Raw genomic sequence first — 21,230 nt, forward strand, 5'->3', positions numbered from 1 at the left:
ATATGAATACTTCATTTTCTTCTTTAAAGTTTCTTTATATATTCCAAAAACAATACCAAAATCATGACAAAAAAAATGTACAATTGAACCATAATTTTATTATCTCGCGGCAAATATTTTCATATGATATAAGAAAATTTTATGATCAAATTAATGAAGAAGAGTTTTGATAATTAATACAAACAAAGACTCTATTTTAGTAAACAAAATCATATCGCGACAACTAACTTTTTTTACGGTGGCTATTAAAAAAAAAAAAAAAAAATTAAAAACCTACGGCAACCACTTTTTGTGGGATATGGTATCTCACGTCAACCCGATATCGTAGGTTGTGCAAACCCACGGCAGCTACTTGCCATTAATGTTTTTTGTGTATTTAATGAAAATATGCTATTACTTTTGAATTGGTCAAAAAGGTACTAGTTCCTATTTATAGGGTGTCAATACCTGCCCTAAAACAGAGTTTGTTGCAACTTGCAAGTAGTTGATAGTTATTAAAAAAAAATATATGCAAATTCAGTGAAAAATTTGCTATTCATAACTGAATTTGTTCTTACACCGTAATCAAATGTAATCCTATATTCCTACCAAGCTACAAGATCTCATGAATCCACTACAAACGGAATCACAACAAATAGCCAAAAAAGGGATAAGGTAGAAACCAGAAAATAAGTTATTATTGCATGCATCATCTGGATTTAAGAGGAAGATGGCGACACTCAATGAGCCAGAACCATGTGACCCCGGATAAGCCGTTTGGTTTCTGCTGTTCTTATCAATGACCAAGTTTTGAAACTTGAAACAGATTTTATTCGTTTTCCAATTCTACAAAAATTATTAAGGTCGATTATATGGTACTAATTAAGCATAGTGTGCTAATTGCAAAGTCTTATGTCTTTGGACACATACAATTGTTCTATTTTTCACGAGACGTTTTACATGGTCTGCGTGACTTAGAACTCAAACTATGGTTCGTTGAATATACCCAGATCTCTCCAACAATGAATTGGCTACAATGTCTTGTCCTTCACATGCTTCGTATTAAATTCAGCTTGCAGACCCACAAGGCCACAAGTTCACAGCACGCTATCCCGAACATTTAAGTTGGGAAAGATTGGCGTGTTGCACACAAATGCCTAACTAATCTGATCTCTAGTTACCTGATCGGTTGATTGTACTAAATAAACATCACTACCTAGTGACTAAAATGTGCGGCATACAACATTATTGGAAGTACATACTGACTGAAATGTGCAAATTAGTCTGACTAGATAATGTGTAATTTGATTCCTTATTCTCCATTCCAAACGCCAAATTAACATGACTTTTTCTCTGGAATCAAAATTGTCTGACGTCTCCTTCACTGCCACAAGGCACAAGCTCACTGCTCACCTTGCAAAGGAGACAAGGAGTCGCACCAAGTAACAGGACAGTATTTTGATTTTGCCATAGGGTCCTTCTAAGCAACGCATCTTCAAGTTTCTGTGTCCTCAAAAAATCAACATGTGGTGCATTATGTACTTGCTAGTTGCTACCAGCCTGCCATACAATGCATGTGTGCATCACATTGTCATGCAACTGTTAATGGTAAAATACTCAAATGTGCAACTCTCCAGAGCATGGCCAAAATATCGTCGAGATATCCGATATTTTACCGATATATTTTGGTAAATTGGTACACCGATATCGATATTTTTGATATATAGCCACCGAATATTGAACCATTTTTTTTTCTGAGATATATTGGAATTTCCGATATGAAACTTTATATCGCTAATATAATTAATATTTCTAATATAATTGATATATATCGGTTGATTTTTTGACCATTTTTAAATATAAATCCGATATTTTCAATATATTTTCGATATTATATGTCCGATGTATCCGATATTTATGATATTTTAAATAATTTGGACTGGTCACTAAAAAAACCGATATTTTCGATATATCTAATATATATCGATTTTTGAGTACACCGATATATTAACCGATATCGATATTTTGGGCATTGCTCTAGAGTTGATATAAGTTCCAAGTCTTCTATTTTGTTTTTCTTCTTCTCTTCTTTCCCTCTCAAATTCTCAATAACCATATTAAGGTCATTCGTCAATAATGCTTCACCAAGACACTAATAATGTAATTTTCCTTCTCAGTCCATTTCACATGCAATAAACAGATTCCTGTCAGAAAACCAAATATAAATATTCAACAAAAACAGAATTTCCAGCTATCCATATTCTCTGTGAAGTTAGAACTCAACACTTAACAAAATGCCTTGAGTGAAGTGTAAAAAACCTCAACACTCCTGACTCCACCACCCCCTCTCTCAAACAAATCCACCAGACCACCACTCATTTCTCATTTTTAAGCTTGCATGAAATCCAACTTCTTCACAAACCAAAAAAATGACTCAACCAAAACGTTCTTCACCAACTCATGAACTCAAGAAACGAGTCATAACCTGTTTAAACAAACTTTCAGACAGAGACACACACACACAAGCCACAACTGAGTTAGAAACAATCATCAAATCACTAACTCATCATGACTCATTTGCTTCATTCCTTACATGTATCTATGAAACAGACTCATCTTCGAAAACACAAGTTCGTAAACAATGTGTACGTCTTCTTGGCTTCATTTCAATCATTCATGGTAATGCATTGACCCCTTTTGTTCCAAAAATGATTTCAAACATTATAAAAAGGTTACATGATTCTGACTCCGTTGTCAGAACAGCTTGTGTTGATTCAGTTACCATAATGTGTAGTTCAATTAGTAAAGTTTCGTTTTTTACACTGTTCTTGAAACCATTCATGGAGACAATGTTGTTTGAACAAGATTATAATTCACAAATGGGTTCTACCCTTTGTTTAACTTCAGCTATTGAAGCTTGTAATGATCCAGAAGTAGTCCATTTACAAAGGGTGTTGACTAAATTTGTTAAATTGTTGAGAAGTGAGAGTTTTAAGGCCAAACCAGCTTTGTTATCGTTGATTCGGAGTGTTATCGGTGTTGGGGTGTCGATGAATCGGAATGTTTTGAGGGATTTGATTGGTTGTTTGGTTGAGTTTTTGAGTAATGAGGATTGGGCTGCAAGGAAAGCTAGTGCTGAGGCATTGTTGAAATTGGGCCTTGCGTGTAGAGATATGTTATCTGAGTTTAAGTCTTCTTGTTTGGTGTCTTTTGAAGCACGGAGATTCGATAAGGTTTGTGGAAATTTTTAACTTATTTTTATCAAGTTTTTGGGAATTTTGGAGATTTGGGTCTTGATTATTGTTTTGGATTGTGTAGGTGAAGGTTGTGAGGGAGACTATGAATCAAATGATTGATGCTTGGAAGGATGTTCCTGGTAGTTATGGTGAAGTTTCGCCGCCATTGCAATCGAGAGCTTCTTCTATAGGTAAATGAAAAACTTGATTCTCAAATTATTTTTCTATAAGTTGTGTTTTGTTAGCAATTACGTTCTGAATCTGTTAAAGCATAGTGTAATTTAATATTTGAGTGAATTCTTTAATCCTTTTATGCATTTCAGAGTTGATGGCCTTGTTTACAAACAATTTAAAGTGCTTAAATTTTTAGGTCCGAGGTCAAATAACAATGATTCAAATGCAATGTCAGAATTCTCGTCCATACATAGTTAAGATCTAGTGTTCAAGATTTAGCTATATGTAGTTGTGTGATATGACTTTGTTGCTCCTGATAGCCATTTTGGTCTTTACATCTAAAAGAACTTCCTCGCTGGTAAGGTTTTCTAGTGTCAAATAAGCAACCAGTAGAAAGCGCTATCTGGAAAAAAGACTGGCAGAGTTAAAATGGTCACAGAGTGGGCTGCTGATGATGCAATGTGCCGAATTTGGTGCAGTGCCGGAATCCTATGATAAGCATATCAAGTAATGCTTCCTATTCTTGTTTATTCTTGTGAGCAGTTTGCTCACATAACAAACAGTCTGATGGATACTTGATCGGACTTTGCTACTTTTGTTGACAATCTTGTCCGTCAGTGTACTTGATCTTTCACTTCCTTGTATACTATTGTTACTCTATCGACAAAAATGAAATACAAAATAGGATTGCATGACTGAGATGTTGATCATTGATCCTCTGTTGCTTTTCTATTCTGTTTCTCTGGCTCAGTTTGCTTTCGGATATTAATTCAATTTTGTGTTGTTTCAAACTTCTTATGTTAACAGATAACACCACCGGCGAGTGCTCTCCATCTAGTTCCGTAAGCTCTAATGCTGTGAGTTCTGATTCCACTCAAACCAAGAGAAATACAATCCCAGCAAGCCGGTCTCCTCCGTCGAATAATTCAACTAGAAGAACTGCCAGGAAACGGGGCCCCATGAAAAATACAAACAGGATATCAACTCCACTTTTCCAAAGGCCGGACTATAACAAAAATTTGGATTGGAAGATTGAAGCTTCTGTTCCTCACACATCCAACTTTATTATGGACTCTGAGGACCGTTTCGAGGAGAGAAATGAGAAAATTCAAGAACCAGAGATGAATCAGAAAGTCCAGGAATCAGAGGTGCAGAAGAACAGCCAGCATCCAAAGCCTGAAGACAGAAGCAATTTCTTCAATAAAAACAGTGATGAAAAGATACACAAAGTTGGAGGATTCAGCCCTGGTTCCCGTGTTGTTCTGTATAATGATGAATGCTCGGAATCTACTGTTAGCAATGACAGTGAGGAGCATAATGGAAACCTCAAAGAGACTGAAGATTTGTCTTTGATCAGGAAGCAGCTTCTTCAGATAGAGAACCAACAATCCATCCTGTTGGACCTTCTTCAGGTATGTCCTTCTTGGTTGGTAACTATTACTATTTTATAAGCTTCTGATCCTTATGCATTATTTCGTGAAATCGATCTTGTTCTGCTGAAGTTATTTGGTCAATGAAGATAGGCTACAAATTCAGAAAGCAGGAACAATATGTTGAGGGGCTTCACATGTTACTTGGTCCATCATATTCTTAATGACATATTGTTCCTGCCTTCTGAATCCTATTGTTAGAATTGGATATACATAAGTCTAGATTAGCAGTGAACCCGTCCACGTTAAAAAAATGCAACAGAGAATACTTCAGTGTCTTAATTATGAAATATGAAATCCACTTATGTCTAAATCTGTATAACTTGCCTTGTGTAAATTGAAGACCTAATATGTATTTGTAGGTGTTTTTGTGTTTTTTGTTACCCCCCACCCCAAATTCTTGGGTTTTGGCTGGTAATGAAATAAGTTCTCGCTTTAGGCTCTCATGTGACACTGAGCTATTACCATGCATGAAGTAGTACCTTGAGTGACCACCTTGGATAAGACCATCATCTTTCTGGTAACTTGGAAACTCAGAAAGGTTGACAGCAACAGTATTTGATGCATGTGTCTTCTTTACCTGTGTTATGACGAGTATTTGACGCATTATACGCAAGTAAAGGTTTTCTATTATTTCGTCTTGCATGGTTGCTCTTTGTAAACTTCAGTGAGACTTGTCATGGAACTTCTCATTGACAGTCAACACATTTTCCCTTTTCTTTTGTACAGAGATTTATGGGGAGCTCCCAAAATGGGATTAGGTCTCTGGAGACACGTGTCAATGGCTTGGAGATGGCATTGGATGAGATTATGTATGATATGACAGTGTCAACAGGAAGAACATCAACCAGCGATCCTTCGGAGAACACATGTTGTAAGTTACCTGGAGCTGAATTCCTAAGTCCAAAGTTCTGGAAAAAAACAGATGGGCGATACTCAACTTCAAGGTTTACTTTTTCTGGGAGCAATTCTTGGCCGCACAACATGGTCGATAAAGATACCAGTGCAGAACCTTCTAAGTTGGAGAACAGGAAATTCTATCACCAGGCTGGTGGTGGTGGATTTGTTGTCAATCCATTGGCAGCTGAGAACCGTAATGACTTCAGAAGAAATCCAGAGGTTTATTCGAATAGTTTGCACACAAGCATATTCCAAGATGCAGGTAGGAGACAAGCTCGCACAGGAACTGGGCTTTAGCTGTCTTTGGTCTTCATACTTTACTGTTATCGCAGGTAAATCTTTTTAATTGATTGCCTTTGGTACTTCTACCATGTTGTGTTTTAGCACTTATTAATTTACCACCTCTTTTTGTAGAACACTACACCTTCACAATCAAATATGAATTGCTAATATGAATTGTTCAACTCTTGACATTGAGAAGATATATACAAATAAACACAGTATATTAGTTGGGTAGGATCTATGAGTATGCTTGATAACAAACCTAAATATAGGTTAGGCGCAGATGCTATAGAGCCACTACTTTGAACATGGTGCTACCCACGTAAAGGACGATATTTTTGTCTCGGGAAACTAAAAAAGAAATAATAATATTCAGCTTATGTTTGAAGGAATCCACAGAAACTTCTGTTTTGAACCAAGTCACATTGACACAGATACACATGTCGGACACCGACACGTGACCTATATGAAGTAGGACATGGGGACATAGCTAATTAAAAAGATAATTTTTACTATTCTATAGTTACATAACTAATTTTTGGGCTCAAGAGTTGAGACCTTACACAGCGCCTCCTTACCAGTAAATTATTAATATGATTAGTAGATTGTATTCTTAGTCTTTTACGGTTTAAAAGAAACCCCAGTTTGAAATTGTAAATGCATAATGTGTCTGTGTGTCCAACACGAGTGTCTGTGTACGTGTCCGTGTGTCGGACACGGATTTTTGTAGAAATATGAAAGGTCCATATTACATAGGTTTTAAAGAGGTAGCTCCGTGTGTCTTTTTAAAGGGGTAGCCTATTAACCTTCCTCATAGCATATTTATGTACAATGAACCTTGCTAGTATTCAGAAGGTTACTTTTGTATGGTACCATCCCAACTTTCATTTTGTTTCATCTCAGCCGAAAATTCAGATACCAAAGCTGTATAACTTGGTCCCCCAAACCCTATACCTACTAACTGCGGGTAAATAGCATCCATAGTTCTTAATGTAAATTCCCATGTAGGACAGTAGATCCGATATGATTGCAGACCCATATTTGTACCTATGCCTGTCCTACCCACAGGGATACCGTAGCGAAGAGTATGGGTCTGTTTGTGTACTTAGAATTGAACTTTGAGTGGATATGCCAACTCTGACAACTCAAAGGCATGCCTAGGAGCAAGAACTGGATAGAGGAATACCAACCAAGGCATCGGCAGAGCTACACGACAGGAACTTAACCACTAGCTATCAAGGGCTGATATTGATTATCTTCTCCATTTAGGGATAGTCACTCGCCAGCATAGTCCTTGCTTTGGAAAAAGTTATTTGACCGAACCCCTATCGCTTGATTGATCTAGCTTATCAGATGCTTGTTTTTCCCCAGTCAAGTAAGTACCCAATAGTGCTTTGTACGTACAGTCACCAGTATAGCACTAACCGCCCACAAGGATAGGAGGTAAGTAGCTACCATTAGGACTTATAACAAACTTGGCTAACAAGCACTGTTGTTTTGCCAACTGCTAGCGTTGGGTTCTTCAATTGTGTTTCTCCCTCATAAAGGATATAAGTAAGGTAGTATATAAGCATATTTGTACCGTGCTAGGAGTAGGCATCTTTCTTGATTCTTGTAAAATGGTAGCCTTATTCATGGTATTGTTTACTAGCTAACTCTTTCTTTTTCTCTATTCTTTTGATTGTTAGATCACAACATAGTTGGGCTGGGAGTTTGTTATCCGGGAAAGTTTAGCATCAAGAAAAAGCAAAGTACACAGCTCCTGCCATCTTGAAGATTCTAGTGTTCTGCCGTGGATCATCCCATTCAGAAGATCAAACCTGCTATGAAGAAAGCTCAGTGCAAAATCTTTAGGATCAATGAATTGATCCGGGAAGAAGTGCGGAAATGATTCATCCAGTAATTCTTCATGTTGAAGCAGCGTTCTTTTCTTGATTCCAAAGCTGAAAGATTTAAAGAAAGAGAAACCATTGGACTCAGGCCTCACTCTTTGATTCATTCGAAAATCTCTGACTTGGCTCGAGATGTGAGGAAAGTTATGGTTGAAACTCAAAATTTAAATAATTAAAAAGAAAGATTCAACTGTTATTAAGATGTTTCGCCGTTTTGTTTTACAATCTGGTTAGCAAGAAATACTTCGCAAGCACAAATTGTTCTTCCCATTCTTTTATCAGCTAATGCACAAGAATCCTATCCATGCACACAAATTGTCTCTCCAATGACCAAACGCATCACCTTGTGTCTTGTGAGGGGAGATATACTTAGGTTCATTATTCTCAACCCAAGCCCAATATCAAGCAGACTGCAGACCTAAGTCTAGAACATGAAGCCCTACCGAAGCAGAACATGGTCGACCCAAGTACCAAAAGTCGGCCAATACTTGCTTTCATGAATTGAGCCCATCATGTTATAAAATTTTGAACGCAGTAGATGTATTAGGGATCCATGTTATGATGTTACTGCGAACTTACTAGGAGCTTGTCCATTCATAGCCAATGAAAAGCAAATATTTTACCTTGGTGATCAAGACATAGCGTATTCCAACTCCAACTCCTGTCCAAAATCTATATATATAGGAGCTTGCCCATTGGTAATAGCATTGTATATAGAAGATGAGATAGGCTTCGGAGGTTATAACAACCCTAATTTTTAAACAACATAAATTACATTATTTGAATTGAAAATAACTATTATATTATGAAGTCTAGCTTGTTCTAGAATTTGTTTGGTTGTTGTTGATTTTTCAAAATTGTTTTTACATGAATTGTTTGTTAAAACTTGTGTGGGTATTTTAGAATCATTTTTGGGCTTGAAAACATTGTTAAAATGTACTCATTGATATAGTTACGGACTTTGGGTGTTTTTAGATCCATTTGAGGCTCATAAGTTAACTTAAACAGACTTAAAACATTGAATAAAGTCAATAAACAAGACCTACGAATTTCCTCTGTAAAAAATCTCATTATTCAAAAACAAAACCCTAGCCTCCATTAAAAAGAGTGTTTTTGATTGAAAGAAATAAAAAGAAGGGGAAGAAGAAGAAAAGGGATTGGAGAAAAAGAAGCATATATGGATATTCTTTTGCAAATTCAATTTCGGGTGAGTAGTCTAAACCTTATTTTCATATAATTGATTTATTACTATGGTTTAAATTAGTTGCGTATTTAATTCTCTATAATTATATAGAACTTTGAGATCGAAATTATTTGTTTAATCAGAGACTTTCAGTATATTGAGTTACTAGCACCAAAAGTTTAGCTTTGATATATAGGTGTTGTTGTGTTCAGGAGTATTTGTATACAGTAGTGAGTAAACCATGTGTTTATTGATTGATTGGTAGTATTATATAGGTCTGCAACTGTTTTGAATGATGTGAAGTCATTGGATTCATGTTATAGGGTTTTGATTTTCAGAATTTTAGAACTGTTCTTAGTAATTTAAGCATAGAAAATTCGTTTTTGATTTTTTGATATGAATCCAACGCCTGTCTACTATAGACACGCATATCTACAACTTTTGTGTTTTGTAAAATTTCATATCTAGTCGTTTTGCATACTGAAATTTAAGTTGAAGTCTGACGCAGAAACTGGGACTGAAACTGAGCAGTCTGCAGTAATAAAATCATATAAAATAAAATATTTACTCTTTTGTGTTGATTCCAAAACCATTAGAATCTAGACTTACAGAGGTACAACCTCATACTTTGACCCGAGTTCATACTCGTGTTTAAGATTATGAAAACTGACTTCAATATATGATAACTGTTTGTGCACATATTCTGGATATGTTGCATTATAGGAAGTGTATAGGACACTATACTTTGTAGATTTGTGGGAAACCAAAACCTAATAAAATCTTAGAGAGTTGTTTATCGGACGCAGTGAGCCTCACTTAATTTGGATGAGTTACGGAAAAGATATGACCTCGACAATTTTAGTGCGTCAGAAATTCTATTTGTCAGAAAACAGTTTTCTGCATAGGGTTTGATCACAAATTGCATAAAGCTAGGGGGAGAGTTAGAGTTTTTGTAAAACATGAAAAGGTGAGTTTTATAAGTCTTCTTTCTAACTCAATTGGCCTCGTTATATTCCGAGGTCTGTGGAGGTAGATATGATGTCTGGAAGTTTGACTGGCAGAAAATAGTGCGTCAGAAATCAGTTTTTGTGCACTGTGTTCTAACCTAGTTTTTGTATACTTAGAATGAGATTGAATATTTTTGTAAAACATAAAAAATTAAGTTCTGTGTGTTAGATTTTCAACACAAAAAGCCTTAATGTATTTGGATACCTGTGGAAAGAGTTGTGATATTCGGAAGATAGTCCGTCAGAAATCTAGTTTGCTGAAAATTAGGATTTTTACCGTTTTCGACCTAAGTTTTATTCTAGATGGGCTGAGGTTGGAATTTCGAGTTCTACATGAAAAAGTATATCTACATACCTTAGTTTCTAAATAATTAAGTTACATGTCATTTGGATGAATGTAGGAAAAACTATAGCATTGACTATGTGGCTGATAAGAACTACGAAGGCTTGATTCCAATCTTGAAAGATTTGGATACGTAGGCAGCTTTGAGCAAAAGTACAGCCACTACACTATATTATATATTAATATTAGTTATTAGTTATTGTGATAACTATATGTGTATAAAGTTAGTACTTAATTATGTACGTGATTGTGGTGGTTTAAAATGTATTCACAAGCTAGACATTTAACTAATGCGTTATTCCTGATTGAACATTTTGATATCTATGATTTATATAATTGATAATGAGATGAGTTGATTAGTTATTGTGTTTGGAATCTTTAGTAATGATCCTATTGTTTGAGACGGTGTTTGTTTTGTAATGAAAATATTATAATAAATGAGAACTCTTGAGTGTTAAAATTTGGGGTAAAAGTGTCCGGTGAAAATTAAATGTGTCGCCCACATCTTTAGATCTCTCCACGCCTCTTTGATGAAAAGAAATGTTTATGACTAATGATGTCATGTGAAAAGCCGCCTTAAAGAGGAACTAAGGCATTCGCCTTGTGGGTTGGCTGTATTCCTTGAATGTACGGGAATGTAGGTGGGTATACCTTGAATGTGGCGGGAATGACCTAAGGTATTCATTGAATGTGCCATGAATGACCTATTAGTATTATGATGGGTATTCTTTGAATGTGGCGGGAATGACCCAAGGTATTAATTAAATGTGTCATGAATGACCTGATATTTTGTTATGCCCAAAGGAGGCTTTGTGATTATGTGTATGGAAAGCCCAGAGATGGTTGTGACTCACAAGTTACGAGTTTACAAGATGAAAGTATGTTTTCTGGAGGCGATATCCCGCTTGGGACATATGTCTTGTAGTGGTACTCGGTGTGAGTGAGGCACACGGATATGTGTGATTTGGCAAATGTGTGTAGTGCAAATCGTGGAGTAGGAACTAAAGGTTGGGCTGTGTCTTTGAATAAATTAGTCAACAAGATAATTAATAAACAAAGTAAAAATATTGATTTTACATGTGACTGAGTTATTGCATATGAATATTTATATATTATGATGTATATGATTTCTTATGAGAAATGTATACGTGGTTTGTGTGAGTTAATACTCACGAGGGATGAATGTACTCCCTAGTTGTGATATATTTCCTCGTTCTCATAAGTAAACGAGTGGTTTTTAAGAAAATTATTGGCTTTAAGTATGAGCGAGTTGTTGGACTTGAATATTAATATTGATGATATATTATGTCAGATTGTATATTCTCATGGGTATTATGAGAGAAGTAGATATATGAATTAAATGTTTAGGTTTGGGAAACCTAACTTTGTTTTGCAGGAGGGTAGGACTTAATGATATTTTGTGCAGGGATGTTATCGTACCCTTATACAGAAGGGGATATCGGTAAGATTTAATTCAATTACTAAGTTAAAATGAGTTATTATCATGAGTTAATAGAATGAATGTCTTGTTTGGGAAGAAACTATGCCGGTTGAAATGACGGAACTACCTGTCTTCCAAGCTAAGAATGGTTAAGTTATGGGTACATATAAAGTGTTTGTTTGGATAATTAAAGTATGGAATTGTTTTTATGTTGTTGGTCTACTCATACCAGCAAATTCAATTTGTTGACCCATGTTTGCTTTCTTTTGCAACGTGGGTGTGTTCTTGGAAACATAGATGGTAGAATGCAGTGGATGAAGACACTTGATTTGGATTCGCTCTTGGAGTCTTACTGGTATAAGTTATATGAAGTATAAAGTCTTGATTTGAAACAGATGTAATAGAGTTGTTTCGAAATTCTTGAATTTGTACATTAAGAGTTGTTCTTTTGATTTTAATTTGATCTCATATTTTAATATCGTGGTTGATAATGGGTTATTAGGGTTTGGTTTCATCCTGGATTTTCAGAAGATGGAATAGGGTGTGGATAATTCCCTATTTTAAATTTTTTGGAAATTTGGGGGTGTGACAGAGGTGATAATGGAGTAATCTCGGAGAGAGTTAGACAGAGAGAAAGAGAGAGAGTGAGAATGGTGTTTCTCCTTATCTCTCTCTCTCTGTCCGTCTCTCTCACGAGAAGTACTACCAACCAAGCAACCATGAAGACGTACCTCTCTAATAACTTGTGAGTTTCTCTCTCTCTCTCATCTTTAAGAATTCTTAATTTCCTTATCAAGGTGCATGTATAGTCTCTATATAATGCATGTCTAATCATGCATCCCTATATAACAATCACAAGTAATTTTTCTGTGTTAATTTGGTTAATTAGCTCTGGTTCATCTCTTTCAACTTGATATGTGATATGATACTGATAGTGTAGAGAAGTTGGTCTCTCTCTCTTTCTCATGGATCGGACTTGAATATTATATGGGGCAATGCTTGTTGTGGTACTGTTTGTGCTGGATTTTTTTGTATCTTTTGTTTCGTTTATTATGCAGGCTTTTTTTTTCCAGGTAGTTAGGTCTTCGATCGTGAATTGAACTTAGATCAGATTTAACATTTGAAGTCTATGTCTTCAGTGGAGGAGCCATACACCTATTCCAAGTTTTTTAAGTAATATATAATGTATTATATGTCAGGAAATTGTGCTAATGATACATTGATAAAGTTGTTAATGTTGGAAACTTGGAATATAATGATTTCTTTGTAATTTTTATTCCTTTTGTCCAGAGAAACCTTCCAAGTACCTAGCTTCAAACATGTGCTGAAATAAGCCACAACATAATGCTCTTCGACACCAATTAATTTCCTATAGATGGAGCCTTCATAATCATACTTACTTTGGGTCAGATTGAATCTGGGATATGTTATGCTCTTCCTGAGCTTTACCTCCAAGTATTTTTTTTTTTTGAAACAGATAATAGGGTTAGGCATACCTATTAAAAAAGAAGACGACGCCTCCTCGACATCGTATAACTTCGAAAGCACGCCATGCCTCAAGTTCGATGCTTGATTTCGCACCGTCTGTTTCTAAAACTGTATAGATCTTTGTTATTTGTTTCTATTTTCCTATTAACATGTATAGTAAGGATTGATATCAATCTTAGGAACTTGTAATCTCTATATAAACCATTGTATGAGACCTAGAAATAAATCAAGTAAATATTCTCTCAAATCAATCTCTCTCTCTAATTTATCATGGTATCAGCCTAATTTCGATCCAAACCCTAGCCCTAACCGCTCTAACCTTCCGCCTCCTCTACACCACTCAGATAGTCCCACGGCTATTCTCGTCTCTCCCCTGTTATCCGGTGACAATTATCCGACTTGGTTATGGTCTATCTCTAGAGCCCTTCGAGCAAAAAATAAGTTTGGTTTTGTCGATGGCTCTGTCACACCTCCCAATACTCCCAAAGAAAAATCTAAGTGGTCGCGATGTGATGACCTCGTTGCTTCATGGATTCTCAATTCTGTTACTCTAGATATCCATGGAAGCATCCTCTATGCCGACTCTGCATCCAAAATCTGGAAAGATCTAGGTGACCATTTTTCACAAACTAATGCACCCAAGGTCTTTCAACTGAAGGATTCCGTCACTCTTCTCAAACAAGACAATTGTCCAGTATCTGTTTACTTCACTTTACTTAAATCCTTATGGGATGAATTAAGTTCTTTGTCTACTATGTCTGCTTGACTTGTGGTCATGCATCTATTTTTGCCAAAGAGGTTGAAGATGGTCGCTCTATGAAATTCATGCAAGACCTAGATGCTCGTTTTCAATCCATTCGCAATCAAATTCTCTTAATGGATCCGACAGGAAGAGAAGCAACAAGAGATTCATGTACTCTCTCTTCCTTCTGCTCCAGACGATGTTGCCCTAAGTACCCACTTTCAAAAGACCAACTGGGCTTCTTCTTCGAAATCAAGCTCGTCTAAACCTCCGCAACACAACACTGGTTCGTAATAGCCTCGAGCGCGCGTGCCCTCAGATATAGGGCAACCAGAGTTGGACATTATATTGGTACATGTTACAAACTGCACGGTTATCCCCCCAAGCCTGCTCAAGCCAATTCGGTTGCTACGGACTCCAATTCTCCTGTTTTCTCCACAGAACAATACAACCAACTTCTCAGTTTGCTTGATTCAGGTAGCACCACTTCACAAGCAAACCTGACATGTATTTCTCTCTCGTGTTTTTCTAAATCCATATGGATCATTGACTCTGGTGCTACCAATCATGTTTGTTCATCATTACATCTGTTTTCTCATTATCATACTTGTTTAACACATTCTACTCTTAAACTTCCGGATGGAACAGATCATTTAATTACTCATGTTTGTAGTGTTATTCTCTCTCCTCTATTGTGTCTTGACAACGTTCTATTTGTTCTCACTTTTTATTTTAACTTGCTTTCCATTAGTGAACTAGTCAAGTCTCACCCTATCTCTATCACGTTCACTAATGATTCTTGCCTTTTTCAGGACCAATTATCGAAGAAGAAGATTGGATTGGTCCGGCTTAATGGGGGTCTCTACCATCTCTAACTAGCTTCCGTTTGCTCATCCCACAACTCCACCACCAATAATTTATGGCATTATCGCTTAGGACATCTCTCTTCCACGCCTTTGCAGATTTTAGCTAAGCAGTTTCCTTTCATTTCTTGTTCCAATAATGCTACTTGCAATATATGTTCGCAAGCTAAGCAAACACGTTATATTTTTCTCATAGTTCAATAAAAACTATTAGACCTTTTCAAATGATTCATTGTGACATTTGGGGTCCATTTCATTTACCATCCTATTTTAATGCTCGTTTTTTCTTAACTATTGTCGATGATTTTAGTCGTGCTATATGGATTTATCTTATGACTGTCAAATCTGAAACTGTCATGCATTTACAATCTTTTTTTGTCATGGTTCATACTCAATTTCATTCTACAATATATTCACTCATATCTGGCCATAGCAACATTGATGACCATTTTCATGAAATCCAAGTCCTTCCAAATTTATATCCCATAACATGCAACAATTTTTTTCCAAACATGGGGTTATCCACCAATGTAGTTGCGTTGCTACTCTCCAACAAAACGTTGTTGTTGAAAGAAAACATCATCACTTACTCAACGTTGCACGAGCATTATGTTTTCAAGCTCATCTCCCATTATCCTTCTGGGGTGAATGCATTCTCACCGCAGGCTATGTAAAACCCCAAAATTTAAATTTGCTACTGTTGGGCCATGTTTTATATTGGGCCGAACTTTAATTACATTGGGTCTTATGTGTGGACCTTGTGCTATATTTTTGTGTTGAGTTAGGTGCGATCCAGACACCCAAGTGAAGTTATTGGGAAAATATAAAAATTGGGGATTCTCGAGACCAGCTCTCGAGATGTAGAGGGAGAGAAAGATTAAGGGTTTTGGAGATCGATAAAAGCTCTTGGCTTGGAAATTCAAAGTGACTTAGAGGGGAAAAAGGAAAGCTAACTTGGGGAAATCCATGCTAACCTATTCTATGATCTATTATTTGGTTGCTCTTGGAGAATCGGTATGCAAGGGTCAGGCTATTTAATTGGTAATAAGACTAAGGGAGTATAAGAAGAAACCCGGTTAATGGTCAATCCTTTATATTCTATTAATTCCTTTTATTTGTTAGGAGTAGGAATATATATATGAATATATGATCCGTTAGATCTCGAAATTTATTAGTTGTCGGAGATGATTTAAGTTATTGTTGTTTCAATCTATTATGTATTACCTCGTTGTCATTCTATTGACATTCATGACTAGCTTGGTTTGTATTGGTGAATGAATTGTTACGTGTACAGTTTAGATGAGCATTGTATGATAGTATCGAAATGGTGAGTTCTAGTATTGAACTGTCGAGCTCTAAAGGAAGAACTACGTATGGCTTGATCTCTGAAAGGGTACGTAGGCAGCCACCTAGCACAGGTGCTTCCGTAGGCAGCCACCTGGCACAGCCACCCCGTAGAGTTCTTTGTTTCTGATGTTTGATCGTTGTTTTATTTTCTAACTATATATGTTAGAGCGTGCTTAGTGTGATATGTTTAATATTGGGTCCTCACGTATTTTGCTTGGAAGAACTGAGATTAAGTGATTCAGGTTTAATGTTGTGCATTATGTTATTTGGTTCTGAATAGGCAGGATGAGAAATGGGCGAGAGTAAGTTTTACTATAACTTAGATATTTATCGCTATGAGTGTCATTAATTCTAGTTGTGTTTGTGTCCACCCAGTTTCTATATTAGATATATCTTTATTTGTTTAGTTTGTTTAACCGATATTAGTTTGGTACTCAAGTGATCTGGCACTTGGCAAAACGCTTTAGTATCTTTCTCTTTTGTATATGTTCCGACCCCCACAAATGAGGCCCAATAAAAGCCCAATTCAATATAAAGCCCACGCTCAAAGTCCATGCTACAAAAAAGCCCACGCTCAGAGCTTATCTACAAAAAAACCCACGCTCAAAGCCCACGCTCAGAGCCCATGCTCAAAGCTTATTTACCAAAAAGCCCACGCTCAGAGCCCATACTCAAAGCTTATTTACCAAAAATCCCACGCTCAGAGCCCATGCTCAGAGCTTATCTACAATAAAGCCCACGCTCAGAGCCCATGCTCAAAGCGTACATACCTACACAACTTCGTCCACATTCAAGAAACAACTTCCACCAACTTCATCCCATGATTGGGCCGGTTCTCCCCCAGTTCTCAACTTCATCCCACGATGACAACCGGTGTCCGCTTAGTTCTCCAACTTCATCCCACGGTGACACGGCTATCCATGAAGTTCTCAACTTTATCCCACAAGTTGACGGTGTCCATGCCGGTTTCTCAACTTCATCCCACGAAGCCGACAAATGATTCTCGACTTCATCCCACGGTGACGGTTGTCCCGCCAATTCTTCAACTTCATCCCACGAAATGACGGTTGTCCCGCCAGTTCTCTAACTTCATCCCATCGAACCGGCGGTTGTCCCGCCACTCTCCAACTTCATCCCATGATTGAGCAGTTCTCCCGGTTCTCCAACTTCATCCCACGGTGATAGTTGTCCCCGCCAGTTCTCTAACTTCATCCCACGAAGCCGACAATTTGTCCCCGCCCGGATTCTCAACTTCATCCCACGAAGTGACGATTTGTCCGTCGATTTTCCAACTTCATCCCACGAGTTGGCCGGTTGTCCGCCGGTTCTCTAACTTCATCCCATCGGCCCGACGGTTGTCCGCCAGACTCTCAACTTCATCCCATGATTGGAAAGTTCTCCTGCCAGTTCTCCAACTTCATCCCATGATTGGAATATTGGAGAACGAGGAAGTAACTATCACCAATCCTACCTATAAAATCCAACCTTCGTCATTTTTCCAGAACTACGCATCGAGACTTGATCCCAAGCAATACATTTGGGTATGTAGGCAACTTCAAAACCGAAGTCCAGTCTCATCTTTTCCCAACCACCATCTCCACCATCTCCAAAAACATTGCCGACCACCTCAACTAGTGTGTTTTAGCAAATCTTGCTGAAACATATTTGGCGCCGTCTGTGGTCCTACCCTCAACCATAAAACAAAAGTTACGTCAATGGCTTCTCGAAAAACAAACAACGGTGAAAGTATCCCTTTTACGCACAAGTTCAAACATTCAGATTCACTGGCGGGAATTCACTTTCCAAGTCCGATGGTCCTAGGCCATCTGCGACTGAGAGAGTGGGTATTCATGTATCCGATCCATCAACTCAGGTAGACTGTCGTCTCCGACAATTGGAGAGCAAGAATAACAATCTGAAGAAACAGCTGCGTCAACCTCTTGAAGATGAATCAGGGTCCACGGCAAAAAGTGTTTGGGATCGTTTGAACACTACAGCATCTCTGTCAAAGACTCCGAGTACAAACTCCGCGCAAGAGAAGAGGTCGCGAAGTAAACATGAAAGGCCGTGCAAGCGAGAATGTGCAACGCCGAAAGCCTACACTTTCCAGTGTAATCGTAAGCGAATCCACAAACTCCTCTACCGACCTTGATGCCGACCACCCTGTGAGGGATCACCAACTCACAAAAGATCTCATGATGAAAACCGGTTTTGCCGATTCGAACCGTACCAAGGGAGATCGGCAAAATATCTATATAGGTCGGCAAGATAGACTACCCAACTAACGAAAAACCAATGAAGTTCCAACCCCAAGCTCTAGAAGGGGTAGGCAAGCCACTGCAAGTCCTCGTCGCAATAGCAGTATGCGCCGATCTCGACAGTAGCACTATTCACCAAGCAGTTCCAGTTCACAACCTAGTCGCTCAAGTTGTAGTCCCAATCCAAGAGCTCATTGTCGGCCAAAGTATGTTGACAATGGTAGCCATGGAGATGGAGACTCACTTGCATCAGGTCAAGAAAATGGTTGTGGAGATCCGACACTCGTCAGTATTCTCCGATGTTCACCATAGGAGACGAAGGAACCAAACTTCTCTCGGCTCGGTCACCTTCACTGCATGGGCCGGTCAACGAGAACTCACTCCACCTCCTCCTCGAAGAAATCTTGGCCAAAAACGTCCACAGTTCGGTCGTGACCATCGTCAAGAGAATGTTCCATTTTCTCGAGCGATGTCTCCACGAAAATGATCTTGAAGGCGTTAATTAATGATAATAAGTCCGCGAGAAAACAAAATCACGAAATCTTGCTATAGAGAGTGGTATCGATTCTCCCTTCTCTCTCGAATCAAACAACCGTTCATCATAAGGACTTGGCGGCCGAAATGAAAAGTATGATGAGATTGATGGAGATCCTTTGATGCATCTTGTTAATTACAGAAACAAGATGATTTTATGGACTTTCAACGATGCTCTTCTTTGCAAGTTATTCCCGTCCACACTCATTGGAATTGAGTCGATGAGATGGTTTAACATGCTTCCAGAAAGATCCATCCACAATTTTACTGGCCTTGCATATAAGTTTGCCGAGCATTTTCGTCACAATTGGAAAGAACAAAAAAATATTGATTCTCTATTCAGTATAAAACAACAAAAGGACGAAAAGCTCAGTAAGTTTGTTGCGAGATTTCGAAAAGTGACTGTTGAAATTCCCGATGCATCTAATATTCTTGTCATTTATGCTTTCAAGGAAGGCATTAATTATGACAGATACGGCGTTTACAACTCTATAGTAAAAGACGTCCCAACAACTCGTTATGAACTTTTTGCTCGAACTCAACAGTTCATTCGAGTTAAAGATGATGCATCAGCACGAGTTCACAGAGATAGGGATCGAATAAGCAAGTCGCAAGAACAGAGTCAATAAACAACCGATCAAAAGTCCAAGAGTGATGGTAGGCCACAACAATGGAATGGCAAAGAACAAAAGAAACTTCCCGAGTTAAAGCTTACCACCCTCAACGAAGTATCATTATCTATGAGAAGATTAAGGGAAAGAATATCTTATCTCCACCTTTTCCTCTCTCAGAAGATACCAAGGCTACACGTGACAAATCACTGTGGTGCAAATTCCATGATGATTTTGGTCATGAAATTGAACAATGCCGATCTCTAAGGGGTAGAATTCAAGGTTTGATCGAGAAAGGTATGCTTCAGGATTATGTGTTGTGTAAAACGAAACAAGCTTTAGTCGCGACCGCACACAATGTAATCAAAGTCGGTCATGCCAGAGTTGATTCAATGTCTAACACCCAGCGCAAGAATTTTAATCACTCCAAGATCACTGATCTCAGCCACCACTATGTTTATAGTGGATATGATTTTCTCCACGGTATGGGATGCGGAGACTTATGAAGAAGGACCTCTGTTGGACCGACAATCGATCGATAAGAGTGCACCATCCTCATTATGATCTTTGTTGTAATACAAGCTTTTGTTGGAATTCATCGTGTGCGAGAAAAATCATGATCGATCTGGTAGTTCGACAAGTGTGATCTACAAGCGTTGTTACAAAGGACTCAATCTCCCCGAGAAAATGATAGTTCCCGATCCAAATCCAATCATAGGCTTCGATGGGACAGTAGCAAAATCAATTGGTAGATGCTCTCTTTCGGTGACATTAATGAACAAAGAAGTTACAATTGATTTTCTTCTCATGGATTGTAACTCCTCCTACAATGTCATTATGGGAAGAGATTGGATCCACTCAATGGGAGCTGTCGTTTCTACTTTCCATCAGGCTATCAAGTTCTGGTGTGATGGTATGGTATGCAAAGTTAGAAGTGATCAGATAGCAGCTTTGAAGTGCCATGAGTCTGTACTCGAAGATTATAAAGATTCGGAAGTCAAGGGCAACACCATCCTAAATGTCGATGGGGTAAAATAGCAATTACAAAATTCCATTGGCCGGGTAAACGCTATGGAGTAGCGTTTAGGTGGCCCCCCGACCATCGACAGGCTCCTCGAAGTACAGATCGGCAACAAGGAAGAAGAAACCACTTTTATTTATGCGGAAATTTCAAAGAAGGAACAGGATGAACTCATTGAGCTTTTGAAGAAAAATTACACAGTGTTTGCGAGGACAGTTGAACAAATGCCTGGGATTGATCCTTCACTTGCATGTCACAGGCTGGATATTGACAAAACACAAAAGCCAGTGCGTCAAAAGCCTCGCCGAATGGCTCCCAATCGAAAGCTCAAAGTAAAAGAAGAGATCGACAAACTTCTAAGTGTTAATTTTATTAGGCCTGTACTATATCCGAAATAGATATCCAATGTAGTAGCAGTCCCTAAGAAAAATGGGAAACTTAGAATCTGTGTTGATTTTACTGATATCAATAAAAAATGTCCTGTTCACCCGTATCCCTT

The 21,230-nt window shown here is 37.9% G+C and overlaps 2 protein-coding genes across 3 annotated transcripts in view; one reads left to right on the forward strand and one right to left on the reverse strand.

Moving 5' to 3' along the window:
* Positions 1–2,086: 2,086 nt before the first annotated feature.
* On the forward strand, positions 2,087–8,089 carry LOC147497824 (TORTIFOLIA1-like protein 4). 2 transcript variants are annotated; one of them, XM_086560143.1, is made up of 5 exons: positions 2,087–3,212; positions 3,298–3,406; positions 4,197–4,801; positions 5,549–6,051; positions 7,690–8,089. In XM_086560143.1, the coding sequence occupies exons 1-4, from the start codon at positions 2,409–2,411 to the stop codon at positions 6,014–6,016; spliced, it is 1,986 nt and encodes a 661-aa protein (XP_086416269.1). In that variant the 5' UTR covers positions 2,087–2,408; the 3' UTR covers positions 6,017–6,051; positions 7,690–8,089. The 2 variants fall into 2 exon arrangements, with proteins under 2 accessions (XP_086416269.1, XP_086416270.1); XM_086560144.1 differs by having other exon boundaries at positions 7,702–8,089.
* The window catches only part of LOC147497825 (uncharacterized), a 30,832-nt gene continuing 17,178 nt past the window's right edge, over positions 7,577–21,230 (reverse strand). The window contains exon 7 of the mRNA XM_086560145.1: positions 7,577–7,944. The gene's annotated coding sequence lies outside the window, so the exon portion shown is untranslated. The remainder of the gene's footprint in view (positions 7,945–21,230) is intronic.

The sequence above is a fragment of the Coptis chinensis genome, chromosome 5 (genome assembly GCF_015680905.1).
Source record: "Coptis chinensis isolate HL-2020 chromosome 5, ASM1568090v1, whole genome shotgun sequence".
NCBI classification, from domain to species: Eukaryota; Viridiplantae; Streptophyta; class Magnoliopsida; order Ranunculales; family Ranunculaceae; genus Coptis; species Coptis chinensis.